The sequence below is a fragment of the Paramisgurnus dabryanus genome, chromosome 10 (genome assembly GCF_030506205.2).
Source record: "Paramisgurnus dabryanus chromosome 10, PD_genome_1.1, whole genome shotgun sequence".
In the NCBI taxonomy this organism is placed as follows: Eukaryota; Metazoa; Chordata; class Actinopteri; order Cypriniformes; family Cobitidae; genus Paramisgurnus; species Paramisgurnus dabryanus.
Window position 1 is genome coordinate 22,011,038 of NC_133346.1, and position 20,267 is coordinate 22,031,304.

Below are 20,267 nucleotides of genomic sequence, written 5' to 3' on the forward strand. Positions count from 1 at the left end.
TGTTACAGTATATTTTCCAGTGGTCAAGCTAGATTTTAATTTCCTTAAATATAAAAGCAACCAATAGTATCTTCATGGAAACTCTGTGTCTTTCTTCTTATAATTTTAGCATCAGCTGATGACAGTTCAGCTACATTAAACTAAAGCACGGTTTTGACAAAATACAAATTGCTTTCAGTTTTCCCCCAAGCAAACAAAACATCAGATTCAACCACACTGTACTACTGTTTTTAAAGAAATAGTTCAGCCCCAAATATTTTGTTTTATTTATGTACCCTTGATACCATGATTTTGCTCTAAAACCAGTATGACTTTATTTCTTCCATGCAAAACAAAAGCTGAGAAATATCATGGCCGCCCTTTTTTTTAATAATATAAAGATTTGGCATGAAGAATATGTTACATCCAGTATACTTTAATGCTGTTAATCCATATGAAAAAATACTATAGTATATTAAGTATTTAAGGTTCAAAACCCTGTATACAGACGGTTTCAGCAGTAACAACATAAACAACCGGCTTTCGTGGTCAACATGTAACTTCTGGTAAACTCTGCTAAGAATAAATAACGAAAAGTACTTTAAGCTTAGTTTATTTATATAACAAGCAAAATAAACAACACGTAGATTACCTAGGAAACCAAAACACTTGTTATTTTCGACGAGGTATTTGTTCAAGAGTTCAGTTTTGCAACTAGTCAGACCATTAAAAAAACTGAAACCGGAAGTAAAGTTCGAAGCAGACGCGTATCGTACGGAGCCCTGCTAGGGTCAGGTGTGGAAAAAATAAAAGTCGTTTGTAAACTGTTCCCTCGGATTACTAAACCGTGCGCACGGATTAGTAAACTGTGCCCTCAGTTTTACAATCCGTGCGCACCGATTACTAAACCATGCCCTCAGTTTTACAATCTGTGCGCACGGATTACTAAACTGTGCCCTCAGTTTTTGCAATCCGTACCCACGAATTTATACACCGTGCGCACGCTTTTACAATCAGTTCTCACAGTTTTGCATTGCCTACTGGATTAGCCCCTCCCTCATTTTAGAAATCGCTTTGTTGCTTTTATTCATGCTTTCCAAGCTTGTTATTAATGTTTGATATTTTCGGAAATTAATAAAGTTTTAACTGTGTCGAGCTGTTTTATATGTTCCTAACTGGAAACGTGCTTTACGTAATATTTACGAAATGTTTAAATCGGATGCTACAGTAATATCTTTGTGTAAAATGTACAGATGTTATTTAGATTTATTCATAAAAATAAAATAAGCATTTAACTAACAAATTATTTCTACATATCCTTCTACAAATCCTGAAGACATTATTTTGTTTTTGTCTCTAAAGGTATTGTCAGTGTTATACAGTTTAGCTGTTCATCAATACAACATCCTGTGAAATCTTACTCGGGCAGGTCCAATATCAATGTTCTGGAGAAACTTGACCAGGAACTCAGTGATATGATTCCAGGGGTAGATGCTGTTGGATCCATCCAGCACTATGACAATGTCCATATCCTGCTTGCACTCTAAAGCATGACAGACAAAACAACATCATAACTTAATCGCATCACTACCCTTTAACGTGAGAAAGATCAGTATCAAATGTACCCGCATGTGTAAATTCCCACAGCTGTGGTTAACAGCCAAAAACCACACAGGAAACATACCCTGTGACATAGTTCAACAAGAATCCAAACTGAAGATGTGCACTTTATGTACAGTAAATTTTACATAACAATGTTGAAAATAAAGACATGAAAAAAGTGGCATTGACCTTCTGCCGGCAAAGGAAAGCAATGACTAACTGTGACCTACTGTATGTTTTTCCAATCACTGTATATGGTGGAAATGTTTAATCAGAGATGCAAAATAGCTTATATTTCTGCTTTATAAGTTGTTATTATTACACGGTTTTCTGAAATACTTCACTTGGGTTAATCCCAATATTCTGTGGTCATTATTTTTATATCACGGAGTGTTGTCCCGAGCAACCAGTTTCCTACTCTACATACCCGAGATCACGCATCACTCTGCATAAAGAATAAATCAAATCAATACTTCATGTGCATTCATGTACTGTAGTAACTGTGATAATGTACAGTCATACGGTCAATACAGTTTTTTCCTCCTGGAAAGGGGACAAGATTTAGTGTTGTTGGTATGATACCTTATACACTGCAGTATGTATGTGTGTGTTAATGATGAGTCACTAGTTCTGCTGTATGTTTAGGGATGTCACTTCTTCTAAACATTCTCCTAACATGGTTATGCAAGGCAGGAAAGGATGACCGGTGGTTTATACGGCTGGAATGTGCTAATGTACACTTGAATCAAGTCAGTGGCGTGACTTCTGAAATGAGGCAGCAAAGTCTCTTCTTAGTGTTTGGCTTCTCTTTAGTCTAAAATAAGTTTATGTTTCAGTTCCAGTACATTTTACATGGTTAACAGGTCAAAGACCTATGGAAGATCATTTACCACATTCTTAAAAAAACAGCCTGTAAAGGTAGGCTACTATAACACTATTGCATGTTTACAGTACATTAAAGGGACACTCCACTTCTTTTTGAAAATACGCTAATTTTCCAGCTCCTCTAGAGTTAGCGCCAGACTAACGGCCGATTCACACCGGCTGTGTGGCGTGTGCGTCTCAGCTGCGTGGCGTGTCCGTTTTTTTTTAGGCTCCCATGTTAGCAGGTTTGACAGTTCACACCGCCTGCATGACACGCACGTCTCAGGCGCGGCTCGAGCCGCGCCAAAAACGCGTGCATGCTAGGAATAGGACTGACGCCTATTTTTCACGCTACACGCAAGCGTCGTGGAAGCGTTTCCAGGCAAAATATATGTCACCTATAGCAACAGCAGCGCGTCAGCGCTGCGTCAGGCATGCTTCTGGTACTGACACAGAAAACGCGACGCAGCCGCCACGCAACTGACATGCAACAGATACGCCACGCAGCCGGTATGAATCGGCCCTAACTCTAAAGGAGCGCCAAAGTGGTAGCGCCAGACATGGAGATCGGCTGAATGGCATTTGATTTTTACCATTTTGGAAGCCATTCAGCCAATCTCCGTGTCTGGCGCTACCACTTTTAGCATAGCTTAGCATATTCCATTAAATCTGATTAGACCATTAGCATCACACTAAAAAAATAACCAAAAAGTTTCAATATTTTTCCTAAAACTGAAAACTTGACTCTTCTGTAGTTACATCGTGTACTAAGACCAACGGAACATTAAAAGTTGTGATTTTCTAGGCGATATGGCTAGGAACTATACTCTCATTTTGGCGTAATAATCAAGGACTTTGCTGCTGTAACATGGCTGCAGCACGCGTCGTGATATTACGCACTGCCCGAAAAGTCCCCTTAATTACTTTCGATAGCAGGGGACTATTTTCAGGCTGCCACTGAACAATACGTCAAAAAAGATACTACTGTACAAAAAACATGGTTTAAAGTTCACAGATTAACATTTTACATTGATTACTGTCACCAAAACTAAGTTAATAAGTTGTTTCCTTTGTAATTGTCCTCAAGTCTGACTTGTTCAGGGTGATTTGCATTATCAAAGTGATGTGCGGTCTTGTTAAAAACTTCTATTAACTGTAAACTGTCAGAAAAAATGGTCAAATTTGGCCCCTAGCTGTCACTGGGGCGGTGCCCTTTCAAAAAGTACACCTTTGCACCTTAACAAGTTGTCACGGTGATCCGTGTCATGTTTTGTTTGTCTCTCCGATTACGTCACCTGGACATTCACGGACTGATTCATCACACCTGTTCCCTGTTAAGTGTCGTGTATTTATACTGCTGTCTGTTTCTCACCTGTCGCCGGATCATTGTCATTGTCATTACTACCCTGTCTGTTACCCGTGTCACATTTTGGATGTTCCTGTGTTGCTGTTTTACTCCTCGTGTTTTGTTTCTGTTCATTTTATATTAAATATTATTTATTTCATGGTGAACCCAGCAATTGCGTCCTCACTCCTGTTACCAGTCGTGACAGAATGATCCGGCCAGACTGGACGCAGCGGGTTCACGGAGGGCGGCTCCCCCAGGAGTTTCGTCGAGGGGGAGTAGTGACATCGGGGTTCATTCTCCACCAGCCCCGATGTCTCTTGGGGACCACCGTGAGCGATCGCTCGCTCCTGCGGGTCTGCGGGAGGAGGATCGGCCCAGGCGGTCCCCCAACGGTTGAGTCGTCGTCGTCGACGGTCCCTCGGAGGACCACCGTCCCGCTCGTAGGGGGATCCGGAACGGACCACGCCCGATCTTTTCCCCGGGGTGGCTACCGAAGTGAGGGTCCCCATTTCCGCGAGGGGACGGGAGATGACTTCCGGGGGGCATCGGATCGTCGGCGATTCCCAGGAGGGGGGGTAATTCGCCTGCCTCGGTTCTCGGAGCGATCGCTCCGGTTCTCCTGGCGCAGTCCGGCCCACCGTCCTGTTGGTTTCGTCCCGGCGGCTGCCGGCAGCGCCAGGGTCCTCAAGCCCTCCACCCCTCCCTTGGACTCTTGCTACCAGACTTTTGTGTTTGTTTTGTTCATGTGAGTGTCTGGTAGCCACTCTTAGAGGGAGGGGTCATGTCACGGTGATCCGTGTCATGTTTTGTTTGTCTCTCCGATTACGTCACCTGGACATTCACGGACTGATTCATCACACCTGTTCCCTGTTAAGTGTCGTGTATTTATACTGCTGTCTGTTTCTCACCTGTCGCCGGATCATTGTCATTGTCATTACTACCCTGTCTGTTACCCGTGTCACATTTTGGATGTTCCTGTGTTGCTGTTTTACTCCTCGTGTTTTGTTTCTGTTCATTTTATATTAAATATTATTTATTTCATGGTGAACCCAGCAATTGCGTCCTCACTCCTGTTACCAGTCGTGACACAAGTTGGTATTATTAGTCTACTTTAAGGGTACACTTTGGCATTTAAGACTATTAGAACCTCTTAGTACCAAATACTAATACTACGTTTCTCTACCAAATGTATTCATATAACGACCTTTGTAAAGGGTACTGCCCCAGTTAAACTTTGGGACATTTTTTTACCATTTTTAAGAATTTGTACTTTTACACACAGCTTAATTGAATATTTTCTTTTCCAACTTTTCTGAGAAGACATTGCCTTCAGTGGTCCCTGAGCAGAACTGTGCCATGTTTGTGTCATACCGTACCTCTTACAGTTGGAGCGATGGAGTTGAGAACTTTGAAGGAGGAGCTCACATTAGAACAGATGCCTGTGATGTACTGCTGCTTTCCACACATGTATCCATACTGAGGACCACAGGCCTATCACCAGAGAGCAATGAATAAAAAGACAAAGAAGATAATTGAGGAAACTACACAGATTCCGTTCTGTGATACATATCAAATGACAAAAAATCCCAAAGGAATGCTAATGGAATTCCCATTATAACTTGAAGCCAATACTAAAAGATTTTAATCCTTGAAAACTTCTCCATTTACTCTATTACAGTATGACAGTGCATCTAGTAGGATCTTATTTAAATCCTTTTGATCCCATTAGGATTGGTTCCAAATTATGATAAAAAATCCATTTGCATTCCTTTGGGACGATTTGCAATCACATACAGCTGAATCAGTCATAAAAATACATCATTAAAAACATTATAACTCTATAATTACAAACATTTAATGGTAAATCGTAATATTGCAATAAATCTTTGCTTCTTTAATGTAATTATTAAATGACTAATGTTCATGCTCTATTTGGTCAATACAGTGGCTAAAATAACAGTGTACAGTATGACAGACAACTGCAGATGTTCCCTACCAGAAATCCGTTGCCGTCTGGGTTAACCACCAATGTCGTTCCCATAGTCATGTTTTCCTTGACTTCATGTATGTTTGGAATTGTTGTGTTTTCTTAAAAAAAAAGCATTTGAAGAAAAGTCTTATAAAAGAAATCTCTAAAGAAAATACTGTATTACTACATTACTACACTATCAGAAAAAAATGGTCAAAAATTGTCCAAAGCTAGCAGTGAAGCAATACCTTTTAAAATGGTCCTAAAATGTACCATTTGGGCACATTTATGTATATATTTGGTATCTTTAAGGTACTATTATGAACTTGAAAGGCTACCGCCCTAGTACAACTAGGGACAATTTTTGACCATTTTTTTCTGATAAGTGTAGATCATGTGTTTCTATAAATTTTGGACCAAATAAATAAAAATGGTACCATTATTTCAACTCATGCATTTAACATGTTCAAGACAATAAAGCATACGTATATGTTTATTAAGCACTAACATGGCAGCATTGTACTTAGAATTTGCCCAATGACTCACAGTACAAAGGTAGAAAAATATAGTCATAAAGAATAAATAAAGAATAGTAAATTATTATAAAAGTAACAATAAAAATAGTCAAGATTCCTGTCAGATGCTTCCGACATTAAATGAAATTTCTTCCATAATTTACTCACCTTCATGTTGTTCTGCACAGAGTTGATGATACCCACTGACTTCCATAGTAAGAAAAATAATTACTATGGTCAATGGGTAAAGTCAACTCTGTGGGCTTAACTTCATTTAACAAAATATCTTTGTGTTATACAGGTTTTGAGGGTGAGTAAATGCTGACAGAATTTTTCTTTTTGGGTGAACTATCCCTTTAAGGTAGAGCCCTTAAGTAATGACGGAAGACATGCAACATTGAGTTATCTGCTGAAGGATTATATAATTATGTGTAGGATAGAGATTATAATATTTGTTGATTCACATCCTGTCTGGTCTTCCTTTGTGAGTCAGACATTCATGCAAGGGCTACAAACACACACACACACGCAAGCGCACACTCATAAACGCACACAACTAATGCTACAGGCTTATTAGACCGTCAAACTTAGATAAAAAAAATTTATGCACATTCCTGACATTATTTTGGACAATTCATTTTATTTAAAGCTGCAATCTGTAACTTTTGCCTCTCTATCGCCATCTCTGTTTGAAACATAAAATTGCAGGTTACCTTATGTACTTCTTTACTATCTTTTTACTATAGTATCTTTATATTTGTTGAAAAACAACTGCTCAACTTATACCGACAGCTCACAACTTATAAATCTTATAAGACTGACTTCGGAAGTTTGAGCGAGAGGGGGTAGTTCACAAGAGTGATGATGTTACTGCGCCAGAGGTCAAAGTGCTGCAAACTAAGTGCTCTTCCGCCATACAATATAGTTCGCATTTTTTATCCACTTAAAAAATCGCCAGATTTTATTTTATGCCACCCTACTTACTCATGTAACAGTTTTTAAATAGCGAAAACATGGAAGTATTTGGTGGCTTCCAAATTCATCCCTGTTTGGATCCTAAGGAATGAATGGGGCTATGCTAAATGCTAACACATTCACGACGCACTGTGCAAAGATTAAGTGCACACATTGATAAAAGATAGGTATGTATTAATTCATCTAAGTTCATGTAAGAACATAGTAAAATATTGAAAAACTGTGGTGTTTTCCTTTAAGGCAGCACTCTTTTAGGTTACTATATTGCTTGAGTGGAATTGCTTGTTTTGTATATCACTCTTTATTTTGAGGGTAACGTTGCATGACAAACATCTCCTTAAGGCACTATAATGCTATAACATGTAAATGATCCATAAGTCAAAGCCAGATTCCTTGACCAGATTTAGCATGAACTGGTTTTGTGCACCACTGTAATCTGTATTAGATTGCAGAATAGCATCTCTAGAAAGAGCAAACTGACCACAGATGTTTCAGTTGTGAGGTTTGAGTACAGTACATCTATACAGACACTTGGTTTGTATCAAACCATAAGCACTCACACATATCTGTATAAAGACGTCTAAATGAAATTAACACATTTTTTAATGTAGATGGTGGGGAAAGAACGTTCATCCCTCCTCCTGTACTCAAGGCGACTTAAATGTGTGTGATGCATTATTTGATTCAGTTTATAGTTGAAGTCTTGTCAACTTTCAATTGCTCTGGATAAAGAAATATGTACTGTATCCAGAATTCACGTCAACATGAAAAGCATTCACGTCTTATTTTAAATGTCATTCTTATTCATACCAGGAGGCTTTGCACACTTTTTTTTAGCAATTTAGTTAAAGTGAAACCAAAGTGGTGTGTTAGTTAAGGGCGTACTACGGAAAAACGTCTGCTAAAACCCTGTTTGAGGCTGTCAAAATGCTTATACAGGAAGTATGACACCATTGCAGGCCAACTGAGGTAATGTCTGTTAGACCTTCCTGTAACAGGTTTCCTACTATTCCACATGCAAATGTAAACACAGACAGTCAACAATCCAGACAGAGAGTACACAGAAATGTACAAAAATAGTCACAATGTCAAAATACACAAGATGTGCAGTACAGAAAAGTCTCCTCTTACCTGGCAAATAGAATTTTTCACACTCATTTTTTTTGTTGTGTTGCCCCACAGGGCACCTGTACACATCTCCAGTCCGTTTTGCCGGCTGTCCAGTCAAAGGAGAACCAATGAGAACCCTTCAGAGAAACAACAGAAGAGAAGTACTGTAGTAAGTTTATTTCTGACCATAAGAAAACCCTCGGGATTTGTGAGAAAGTGGAACTGAGCCAAAGTGCAGATCATTGATTTGCCAGTTTTCCAGTGGGAAAGAAAAGCATAATAAATATGGCACTGAAATGGGGAGCAAAGACTTTCCTTCTTCTCAAGAGCAAATACGATTTTCAAGATAGACAGTTATGATATTGACAGGTATATTGTGCTTTTTACCCTTGACACCCGGTGAAGTTTATGTACTTTACATTTTTCTCATGGTTATGTTTAGTTACGTTCTGTGCTCCATATGAGTGCACTTAGTTAAATAGAGAACACTCACTCTGATCAGTTTCAAATGGCGTTTTTTTTTTTTGACAGCAGTGCTAAAACTAGACAAACCCTTTTCAAGCATGTAAACAACTCAAGTCATTAACATTCCTTTTAACAAATGGGCCCTGACACAGCAGTGGACAGAACCAAGACCCCCAAGCAATCTATCATGGTTAAAAAGCTCAGAACGTTGGCACCAGTCAACTACTACGATTACAAGCAATATGTTCCAGCTCTTTTCTTCAATATTTAGGCCTCAGATGTATTAATTCCTAATGAAAACGTTCTGTGAAGTTTAAAATCTTTTACAATCTATAAAGGGCTTACAGGTTTTACATTTATGGATTTAGGAAGGGAGACTTACTAATAAAATTTAGATTTTATGAGTAATGACAACATGAATTTTGGTAGAATCTGCATCTAAGGGGACATTTATAAGATAAAAAATTTGATGCGTTGTAGTTGTTTATTTACATAACGTTTTGGGGGCCTAAAAATGCAAACTTTTAAAGAAACACTCCACTTTTTTTAAAATAGGCTCATTTTCCAGCTCCCCTAAAGTTAAACATTCAATTTTTACAGTTTTGGAATCCATTCAGCTGATCTCCGGGTCTGGCGGTACCATTTTTAGCATAGCTTAGCATAATCCATTGAATCTGATTAGACCATTAGCATCACGCTCAAAGATGACCAAAGTTTCAATATTTTTCCTATTTAAAACTTGACTCTTCTGTAGTTACAATGTGTACTAAGACAGATGGAAAATTAAAAGTTGTGATTTTCTAGGCAGATATGGTTAGGAACTAAACTCTCATTCTGGTGTAATAATCAAGGACTTTGCTGTCGTAACATGGCTGCAGGAGGCGCAATGATATTACGCGGGGCACAAAAATAGTCCCCTGCTATTGAAAGTTACCAAGGGGACAATTTTTAGGCGCCGTGTAATATCATTGTGCGATGCTAATGGTCTAATCAGATTCAATGGATTATGCTAAGCTATTCTAAAAGTGGTATATCCAGACCCAGAGATATGCTGAATGGATTCCAAAATTGTAAAAATCAAATGTTTAACTCTAGGGGAGCTGGAAAATGAGCCTATATTTTTTTTTATTGGAGTGTCCCTTTAAAAACAGATTTGAAAGTGCAAGTGTCAAAATGGTAATAGTCTCTGTGTACCGTAATTGACAGTTGTGGCTAGAAGGGATACAGCAAAGACCGAAATCTTGTGAAATCTTGTCGGATGAACGTTCTTTTTATCCTTATCCTCCCCCCAAACCGAACCATAAACCCAACTTCTCATGAGATTTTGCTGTTTGTTGTGTTTCTAGCCAAATTGTACAAACGTGTGAAAACATTGAAGTTATGCGCAGACAACGTGTGAAATCGCCAACTACTGGCCTGGCATATGTGATGCATATGTAATGTAATGAAATGAAAATTCTGGGACGAAATCGATACTGAAAATTATGGATGTACTTTGTCGAAAACGTTTAAAGTAAAAAAGTAATAATAATGCTGTTGCCTGTATGCAAAGTTTCCAAAACAAAGAATAAACTTTCTCATTTTTAATACATTGTTGTATTGCAAATGTACCTTAAAACATTGTGCTTGCTCACAAGTTTATTTTAAACTCAACTTCTCATGAGATTTCGGTGTTTTTTGTGTTTCTAGGCAAACCGTTGTTGACAAAAATACAAATGTGTGAAAACAGTGACGTTATGCCACACAACGTGTGAAATGGTCATCTACTGGCCTGGCATATGTAATGTAATGTTCTTTTTGTAGATCCATGTGAATAGACCGTTTCAGCAGTAACAACATTACCATGGCTGTCGTGGTCCGCACGTAACTTCCTGTAAACTCCGCTAAGAATAAATAACAACGAAGTTCTTTAAATGTATATTTATTTATATAACAAGCAAAAAAACCTAGGAAACCAATACATTTGTTATTTTTGACGAGGCATTTGTTCAAGAGATCAGTTTAGCAACTAGTCAGACCATTAAAAAAACGAAATTGGAAGTAAAGTTCGGATCCAGATGTTTATTGCGTCAGCGCACGTGCGTCCGATGAAACCGTCTATAGGGGTCGTTTTGATTATTGATGCACCAAAATGAAATTTTCTGGGATGAAATCGATACTGAAAATTAGGATGTACTTTGTCGAAAACTTTTAAAGTAAAAAAGTAATAATAACGTTGTCGTCTGTATGCAAAGTTCCCAAAACAAAGAATAAACGTTCTCGTTTTTAATACATTGTTGTATTGCAAATGTACCTTAAAACATTTTGCTTGCTTACTAGTTTATTTTAAGCCCAACTTCTCATGAGATTTCGGTGTTTGTTGTGTTTCTAGCCAAACCGTTGTTGACAAAAATACAAATGTGTGAAAACAGTGACGTTATGCGCAGACAACGTGTGAAATCGACAACTACTGGCCTGGCATATGTAATGCATATGTAATGTAATGTTGTTTTTGTAGATCCATGTGAATAGGAATCGTTTTGATTAGTGATGCACCAAAATGAAAATTCTGTGATGAAATCGATACTGAAAATTATGGATGCACTTTTTTTTAAAACCAAAAAGTAAGTAAAAAAAGTGACTATAACATTGTTGTCTGTATGCAAAACAAAGAATAAACTTTCTCGTTTTTAAAAGGACACTCCGCTAGGATTAAACATTTGATTCTTACTGTTTTGGAATCCATTCAGCTGATCTCCGGGTCTGGTGCTAGTACTTTTAGCATAGCTTAGCACAATCCATTGAATCTGATTAGACCATTAGCATCGCACAAAAAATAACCAAAGAGTTTTGATATTTTTCCTATTTAAAACTTGACTCTTCTGTAGTTACATTGTGTACTAAGACCGACGGAAAATGCAAAGTTGCGATTTTCTAGGCAGATATGGCTAGGACTATACTCTCAGTCTGGCGTAATAATCAATGACTTTGCTGATGTAACATGGCTGCAGCAGGCGTAGTAATATTACGCACTGACCGAAAATAGTCCCCTGCCATTGAAAGTCACATAGGATTGTGCTAAGCTATGCTAAAAGTGCTAGCGCCAGACCCGGAGATCAGCTGAATGGATTCCAAAACAGTCAAGAATCAAGAATCAAATGTTTAACCCTAGTGGAGCTGGAAAATGAGCATATTTTAAAAAAGTGGAATGTCCCTTTAATACATTGTTGTATTGCAAATGTACCTTAAAACATTGTGCCTGCTCACTACTAGTTTATTTTAAATTTTGACACTTTTAACTGTAACACTGTTAATACAATGAACCGAACAAAAAAAGGTCGAACATGTTGTCTACAATCAAGTCAAAGGAACAACCCTTGAATAGACCAAGATCTTGTCAAGATTAAATGTACAAGTCAATCGGGCCACCTGTGAGAGGTTTATATAAAGCTGTCTCAAGGTTTCACTGCCTATGTTTCTCTGGAGGAAACAGATTAAAACTTTACAGCAGTGTGAAAATGTGCTGGTAGGCCAACTGAGAGAGAAATCACAGATGCTTGATAAAACAGATGCTTCGCTGAAGGGAACTGTTTAATACAGTTGGGAATCATTTTCATTTGGCTGTAAAACTAATGGAGTTAGCAGGCAAGAGCACATTAGCTAGATTTCTTCATTAGAATAAAAGCAATGCCATTACAAATGCAGGATACATCAGTGCCAATGCCAGTTCGGACATTATTATGGGATGGTTCTGTGTACCATTACAAAGCTAGAGTAGAGTATTATTTGATGTAACAAAGGCCCACGAGGGGGCAAAACAGGATAAACTTAATAAACAATACAAAGCAGGATAAACAAACAAAACTAAGGCCTAGTCCACACGAACACAGGTATTTTTATTTACGCGGTTCGGCCGTTCAGTCACACGAAAACGCAGTATCTGGCCACTGAAACCGAACATTTTTGAAAACCCCTGCCAGGGTGAGGATTTTAAGAAACACCGTTTGCGCTGTTGTCATGTAGACAGTAAAACCGAGTTTTTGCGACGTCAAGGTAGCTTTACGATTTGAGTTATATCGCCACCTGCTGGTGTGGCATGCTCTTGAACAGCACTTGATAGCGTGTTTTTGCTTTTTCATGAGGACAGAGATTTCTTTTAAACCGAACATGTGTGGACAGGATTTTTTTTTTTTTGGAGGAAAAACTTTTACTGATTATAAAAATACACGTGTCCATGTTGACTAGGCGTAAGAACTTGTCAAAAACATTCACTAACAGATAATAACAAAACAAGAACGTGACAAATCTTAGTTAACAACCTTTTCAAAGGCAGGACTTCACAGGCATATGACAGGGATAATTTACAAAACGAATCAGCACAAGACTGCAAACACAAGGGCATTAAGTAAGGGAGCAAATCAAAAGGGGATCAGTTGAAAATCACGAAACAATAATAGGATATTTAAAAAGGAAACGAGGGGGCGGGGTCAGCAGGCGAGACAGAAAGCACATGGCAGGCAAAAACACAAACAACAGCCAGTGCTTCCATACAAAACATGTGGGGGCTGTCATGATCCTTGCACTAGACTAGGGAAACAAGAACAAGAAAGCCAGAAACATGACACTTCAGTTCCTGCTTCGTATGTGTGAACCCGCATCAAAACAAAACAAACAAAAAACTCCTCTAGTTCCATCGAAAGATGCATTTTAGATTATGCAGAAACATTTCAGCTCAAAACATCCCACAGATCATTTGTTATAGCATGTCCAAAATGCCCCAAATTTAGGTGGGAGCAAAAAAGCGCTGTTTTCATGTCTGTACCTGTAAATGAAAATGAGCTACAGCTCCAAACTCCCTCACCAACAAACAGTGAAGGCTTTTGTTCAAATCGATAGGATTTCTTTGAATATAGTCTGAGACAATAGTATATGTAGCCGCATTAGCGCTACAATGTGCTAACAAACACGTTTAGAAAAGGTTTTGGGTAAAATGAACCAGTAGCCGTTTCTCAATGTCAAGGAAGGATCCTCGGAATCCAGAATTTCGAGGATGCTACGTCATCAACGTCCGTCGAAGAACTGTTCCAATGTTGAGGATCCTCAGAATTTCAGCCAAAGACTGAGTCCTTTATTCGAGAAATATCCCATATACGGGAAATGATGCGTATGTGTATCCTTCGCGCACTGAAATTACCTACAATCCTATGCACGCATCGCCGAAAGCTCACCTTTTATTGACACAATGACGTGCACTTGCTAGCCTGTTTCATTTACGTGTTCTCCGAATGCTTAAGAGGAGCCAGTCAGTCAGTGTCTGTGGGCGGGGCTTTATTAGTGTGACATCACATTAGCAAGAGAATCAAAACAGTATGTCTAATGAGACTGCTTTGGTTGATTTTGCATAATATGTGCCCTTTAAACAATAAAGAAACTTACCACTTTCCCTCATTGTTCTCAAACTGTTGGACAGTATATCCAAACATGTCTTCCTCCGGTCCACTGAATGACATCTTGTTCTTCTCATCCACATTGAAACACAATAGGCATGGCAGCAGCGCTACAAAACAAAGATACATTAATGAAATAGATATTTCTCTTGTACTGATCTACCGGTCAGTTTGTAGCAACACAGGTCATGCAGAAATGTTCACAGCCAATGACTCTTTGAAAATGCTTGCTTTTTTCTTTCTTTCACGATAACCGTATCTACGCCTACCTTAGGAAGCAAAACCAAAGTATTTTTTATTTATTCAGTTTCACAAACAACTCTCAAGGCTAGTCCTAGACAAAAACACAAGCTGTCTCAACTGAAAATAACTTGCACGTACAGATATGCCAGTGCCATTGGTTTTCTTAAAACACTCACCAGTAACGTATTTTTCTAAGGGATGTTTATAATTTTTTTTAAACATCTTAATAAGTCATGGTTTTAGGTAAGTCTTGTCTATGAAACCAGACCATTATGTAATTGTTTATTTTGTTGCATTTTTATATTTAGTATATACAGTATGTTTATAAAGGTGCAGTGTGTAAATTTTAGCAGCATCTAGTGGTGAGGTTACGAATTGCAACCAACTGCTTAGTCCACTGCTCACCCCTCGCTTTTGAAACGCGTAGAGATGCTACGGTAGCCGTCACCCAAAAAAAAACGTGTTATCGTCGGAGACAACTTAGTGAAAAAAGTTTGTCCGTTAAGGGCTTCTGTAGAAACACGCCGGCACAAAAAGGCGACTTCCACATAAAGGGACCCTCGGTGTATGTAGATAAAAACCTCTCATTCTAGGGTAATAAAAACATAACGGTTCATTACAAAAAGGTCTTTATACACTCCTGATAATATTGTATATTATTTTGCATTTCTGTCAAGAGATCTTTCTAAAAATTACACACTGCACCTTTAATATTTTACTTCAATAATCAAAAAAGAGTGCTAAACATGCTCTCAGTAGTGCAGCATTTGCCAAGTTGCGTGGGAATCAGACATCAATTCAGCAGGGAGCAATACACACAAATACAGTAGTGGGCAGAGGAATTTCACAGAGCAATGTGGGACAGCGGTCCTGACCTTTGGGACAATGTCCTCTTCATGAAGACCACTAGAGTCGGTCTTTTAGCACTGTATATAAAAGAAGAACTAAATATAGTGTTTAATGCCTCCTTGTACCCAGACCACAGAGAATCCTTTCACATGTTGTGTGCAAAGGAATTTCAGTCATGATTTATTCAATTCTTGAATTTGGAAGGGAATCGTGAAGATTAACAAATCACTGTGGTGTTGAAATTTCTGGAGCTGCCTGAGAACATAAAGATGGGGTGAAACAGAAAGTCAGTTGTCCTCACTTATGTTCATTGTTGATAACTGTCATGTTTCAAGCTATTGGATATGGAATAATATACACGCTAGTCTGAGAATTGCACGTCATAGAGAGGGATTTGTGTTTTCTGCTAATGCCAGAAGTCTCCGTAGAGGAAACAGAAGAGGCTGTGTATGTCCACGGACACGCCTTATAAGAATGTCCACAAGCAAATTAACATGAAATAAGATTTCCAGTCAAGCCTCCAAACCCTGTCGTGCTTTTTTTAAAGGGTGTGTGCGTCAGGGTAGACATCGTCTCACACTAGGAGCCATTTGTGCATACTCTATGATGAGCAATTTGTTTGAGAAAACAGGAAGAGGAAGATCAAGATGCTGAAGAAGACAAATAAGCACCATACTGATCAAAGACACAATGAACAGTGGAACTTTTTCAGTCAGTGATTCTCAACCTTTTGTAACAAATGACCTCCAAGTATCTCCTAACATGTTTCTTTTAAACTTTTCCATACACTCTTTACCACTGTAGGTTTGTGTTCTTACTTATGTCTGCCCTGACAACTACTGTAGATAAAAGTTGGGTTAGGCCCCACCTCTCTCTGTCAGAAAGAAAATGCAGAGAGAGAAAGAGGATATGGGTTAGTTTTATTTTTGCTTTTTTATAATTTTTACATGAAAAGTAGTAAATACCCTAATGATGACTTGTTTTTGTGTTTTTTCTTAAAAAATTATAAAAAATTATTTCCGAATTCGCCACACCCTTCTGTTGACAACCACTGAGTTAGATAACCCCAAACCATTTCCTCTGCAATCTAGACAAAACCAGTGGAAGAAGAAGAAGGTACATGTCATCACAGAGTTTTGTTTTGGATCAGATTTGCCATATAAACAGATCTGTCAGATAAACAGAATACACTTTCTTCCCAATCCACACTTAACCAATGTTTTGGAAAGCAAGAATATGAAAATATCTTCTGTAGAAAAAGTAAACCGTATTTGAGACGAGCCAACCAGAGGGACTGTTGTTCAACCAGAGGGACTGTTGTTTTATTGTGAGTCGGATTGGCGAGTTAGATAAATGTAATGAATTTCCTTTCCAAATACTGATTCTGTAAACAAAGACAAGGAGAGCCAAAGGCAACTGGACAGCTGGTTTCCTCCTCGACCACGTCCATCTTTTCACAGAAACAAACACATACACCCTCATCTAAACCTGGAGAACTGACTCCTCTGTTAATGAAGTGGGTGTCTGTAATATAGAGCTGAGAGGGAAACGACAGGAAGTCTTTTATGTTGCGTACACACCAAACGCGAATTAAATGATTTGCATGAGTAGATAATGTACGAAGTCAATTCAAAGATGCAAATAGACGCGAACTTGTGCGGGGCGATGCGAATGACGCAAATACACGCCCTATTTGCCTCAAATGCACATGACACAAATTCGCATGACACAAAGTTAAATCCCATGAGTAATCTATAGTGAGGAACGTGATGCTTCGCATTTGGTGTGAACGCATCATTAGGCTACGGTTATACGCCAACGTTGTCATGTCAACTAAAAAGTTTCTTCTTTGCTTTTTTGACACATTTCACGTGCACATGACAACGCTTTCAAAAAGATCCACATTTACACAAATTTGCAAAAATGTCTAAATCCACTATATTATGTATCCCAGGCCAGTACATGGCGACCATGTAAAGAAACATTGCAAGCCAACGCACATACACATTCATCTACAGAGCAATCAATACAAACAACCAAGAAGGCAGCATCAAGCAGTTTTGTTTAGATCGACAATGAGCCTGGACTCACACTGTACTTTTATCGACCTGAGCCCAGGTGCACTTTCGTCATTAGGATGTGATTGTTTTGAACAAAGCAGAAAGTAAAGCTCTCTTTTAAAACTGGCACCCATCGTAATGTAATGTAATGGGTTTTTTTTCTGAGTCTTTGAGGCACAGTACAGAGCAATCTCACTAGTCAAACAAACCAGGCTTTGGGGGGTCAAATGCGCCCGAGCACGGTTTGAATAATGTGAGTGCCCCTAAGACCAAACCTGTCTTCAAAAGTTAGCGTTTTCCGGACCCCGATACGCAGTTGACATGTAAATGAAGAGGAAATCCGCAAAATGCACAGCGCTTCGCAAACATGCCACAAATCATAGACAGTGATTATGTAAACAAAAATACACACACAAGTTCTCTAAGAAAACATTTTGAGAAAAGTTTCATTTTACTTTATTTGTTTTGAGCAAGAAAGAATTTTTCACTGCAACATGAGTTTGGTATGAAGGGTGGACTGGAAACCCAAGCTTTCTCCCAACAGACTTGAGCAATTCCAACTCTCTATGCCGGAGAAAGTATTTGCCCAATTAGCTAATTGAAGATGGCCACCAGCCAAGGAAGCCTTTCTGCATTGATCACAAATGGGGAAGATAGCCAGACATATGGATCACTGCTTTCCAAGAACACATTTCATGATTTAGGTTAAAGGGTGATGTCTCTTCCTCACAAGACAGCAGGAAACCTCCTAATCTTCAGGCGTAGACTCATGACAAACATATTTTTAGCATTACAACAGGCCTGTTATTATATTACGGGTGCTTTCTGAGACAAGCATCACTATTACTGCATTGCGCATATTTGAATGTAATGATAGTTCACCCAAAAATGAATTTTTTTGTCATTATTTACTTACCCTCATGTTGTTTTAAACCTGTATGAATTTCTATATTCTGTTAAACACAAAATAAGATATTTTGATAAATTATGGTAAGCACACAGTTGATGGTACCTATTGACCTCCATAGTATTCGCTTTTCCTACTATGAAACCTAAAGGGTACCTTCAACTTTATTAAACATGAGGGTTAGTAAATTTTGACAGAATTTTTACTTTTGGGTAAAGCCTTCCTTAAAATATTAAACATTGGTGTATAGGTAACTTGTATTGCTTTGTTTGTGCAAACATCCAATTTGCAGCTACAAAAAACCGCAGATATACAGTATGCTCATTACACTTTATCAACCGCATCTTCACAGGTCCCTGGAGTCTCAACCATCTTATAGACATGAAAAAATGATGGGGTGAATCAAACCTGTATCATTGTAGTGGTGCGTTAGCAAAGCAGACACATTTTTTTTATTTGTAGTTTACTTGTGTCAGCTCAAACAAGAGTCTTACTTCTGAAACTAAAGCACTTTCCTGTTAGTCACACTTAAGCATCTGCCAAACGGATTAAATGTAAATGCACACCTTGCATCTTCTCTTGTACGCGACAGGACATCCTTTATGCATGCATGCATAAACTCTCTTCTCTCCTCTCTTCAATTTCAAGATGCTACAAATTCACTGCAATGCCACAGAAGAAACAGTTTTGGTTCCCCAAAACAGTTCTTCGATTGCATCGTTAAGCACATTTACCTCTAAAAGTCCAGGGGTTATAAAATTGAAATCTATCCATGCAAAAGTCCCAAAATGTTTACACAAAGCATGACAGCTCATCTGAATTATAAATAGAGAAAAATTCAAATGCAATCCAGCTGTAATTGCACTAGCAACAATTCATAATGATATCATCACACTACATCCTAATCCTCCACTGTTTGCAGCACGCATATTTGGTAACTATGGCGATTTGCAATCCAAATGCAAACCAGGAACCTATTCAGTCTTCTTTGAAGTGGTACATTCATGCACATATTGCAGCAAAGGTCAAAGCCCATGAAATGACTCTATCTTCAGCAGGGTTGCCACATCTGCGGATTCCCGTGAAATTGGGCTACTTTAATACAATTGCCGGACATCCCAAAAATGTGAACAGGAGATCCCCCTCCCTTTAAACGCGATTGGGCTAGTTTTGAATAATAATTGGTGGGTTTTGCTGTGAAAACCTGGCAACCCTGGTCTTCGGGTTATTCGTGTGTCACGTAATGGTGCAGAAATGTGAGTTTGTGCAGCTGTGAAAAGAAATCAAAGATGTAGGGTAATCAGCCCAGCGCCTGCAATGCATTGGATTTATTTGAGCTAAGACTCTTCCTACATCTCGCCATTTGGCAGCGAGAGCTCATGATGTTGAAAAACGACGACTTGTCTGGCTTCCACATGTGCACCCATGACAAAGCAGATCTTAAGATAAGCAAGAAAATCTAGGAATCTCCCTATGCTTGCATTTATACTGTACAACTGATTCCCCAAAAGACTTTAACATAGAAACCTGTGGGAGGGTTATTTGAATGCACTCCCAAAATACTTTGCTACTTTTATTTATTTATTTATTGCATCTCTGGCTATATTCATGGCAAGATCCGGTTAATCTATACACAAGTCAATTCACACAAGCTGATCTATACACATTGGCGGAGGGCCCATTCAACAAACCTGCATGTTTTTGGACTGTGGGATGAAGTCATGAGTGGGGGGCCAGTAGGGAACAACGTTGCAACTATAGCATCCTAACCACCACTTAAATCATCCTGGAAAATGCATAGCAGAAAAGTCAAGCCAACTTATAGACAACACTGCAAATGAAACAAAATTGCAATTACTGATTGACTATAAGTGAGGAGCTTAGATGCAAATACCGCCACTCGGTCAAAAATTAGATAATGCTCTCAGCACATACTATAGGTTCATCAAATACTT

General features: G+C 38.6%; 1 protein-coding gene across 1 annotated transcript in view; it reads right to left on the minus strand.

The window, feature by feature from the left end:
- Positions 1-20,267, minus strand: part of itga1 (integrin, alpha 1) — a 63,564-nt gene that overhangs the window by 30,703 nt on the left and 12,594 nt on the right. Inside the window, exons 2-6 of the mRNA XM_065290325.2 lie at positions 14,243-14,363; positions 8,384-8,499; positions 5,790-5,881; positions 5,170-5,284; positions 1,401-1,522 (exon numbers count right to left, since the gene is read on the minus strand). Of these exons, the coding sequence (XP_065146397.1) occupies positions 1,401-1,522; positions 5,170-5,284; positions 5,790-5,881; positions 8,384-8,499; positions 14,243-14,363 (566 nt within the window). The remainder of the gene's footprint in view (positions 1-1,400; positions 1,523-5,169; positions 5,285-5,789; positions 5,882-8,383; positions 8,500-14,242; positions 14,364-20,267) is intronic.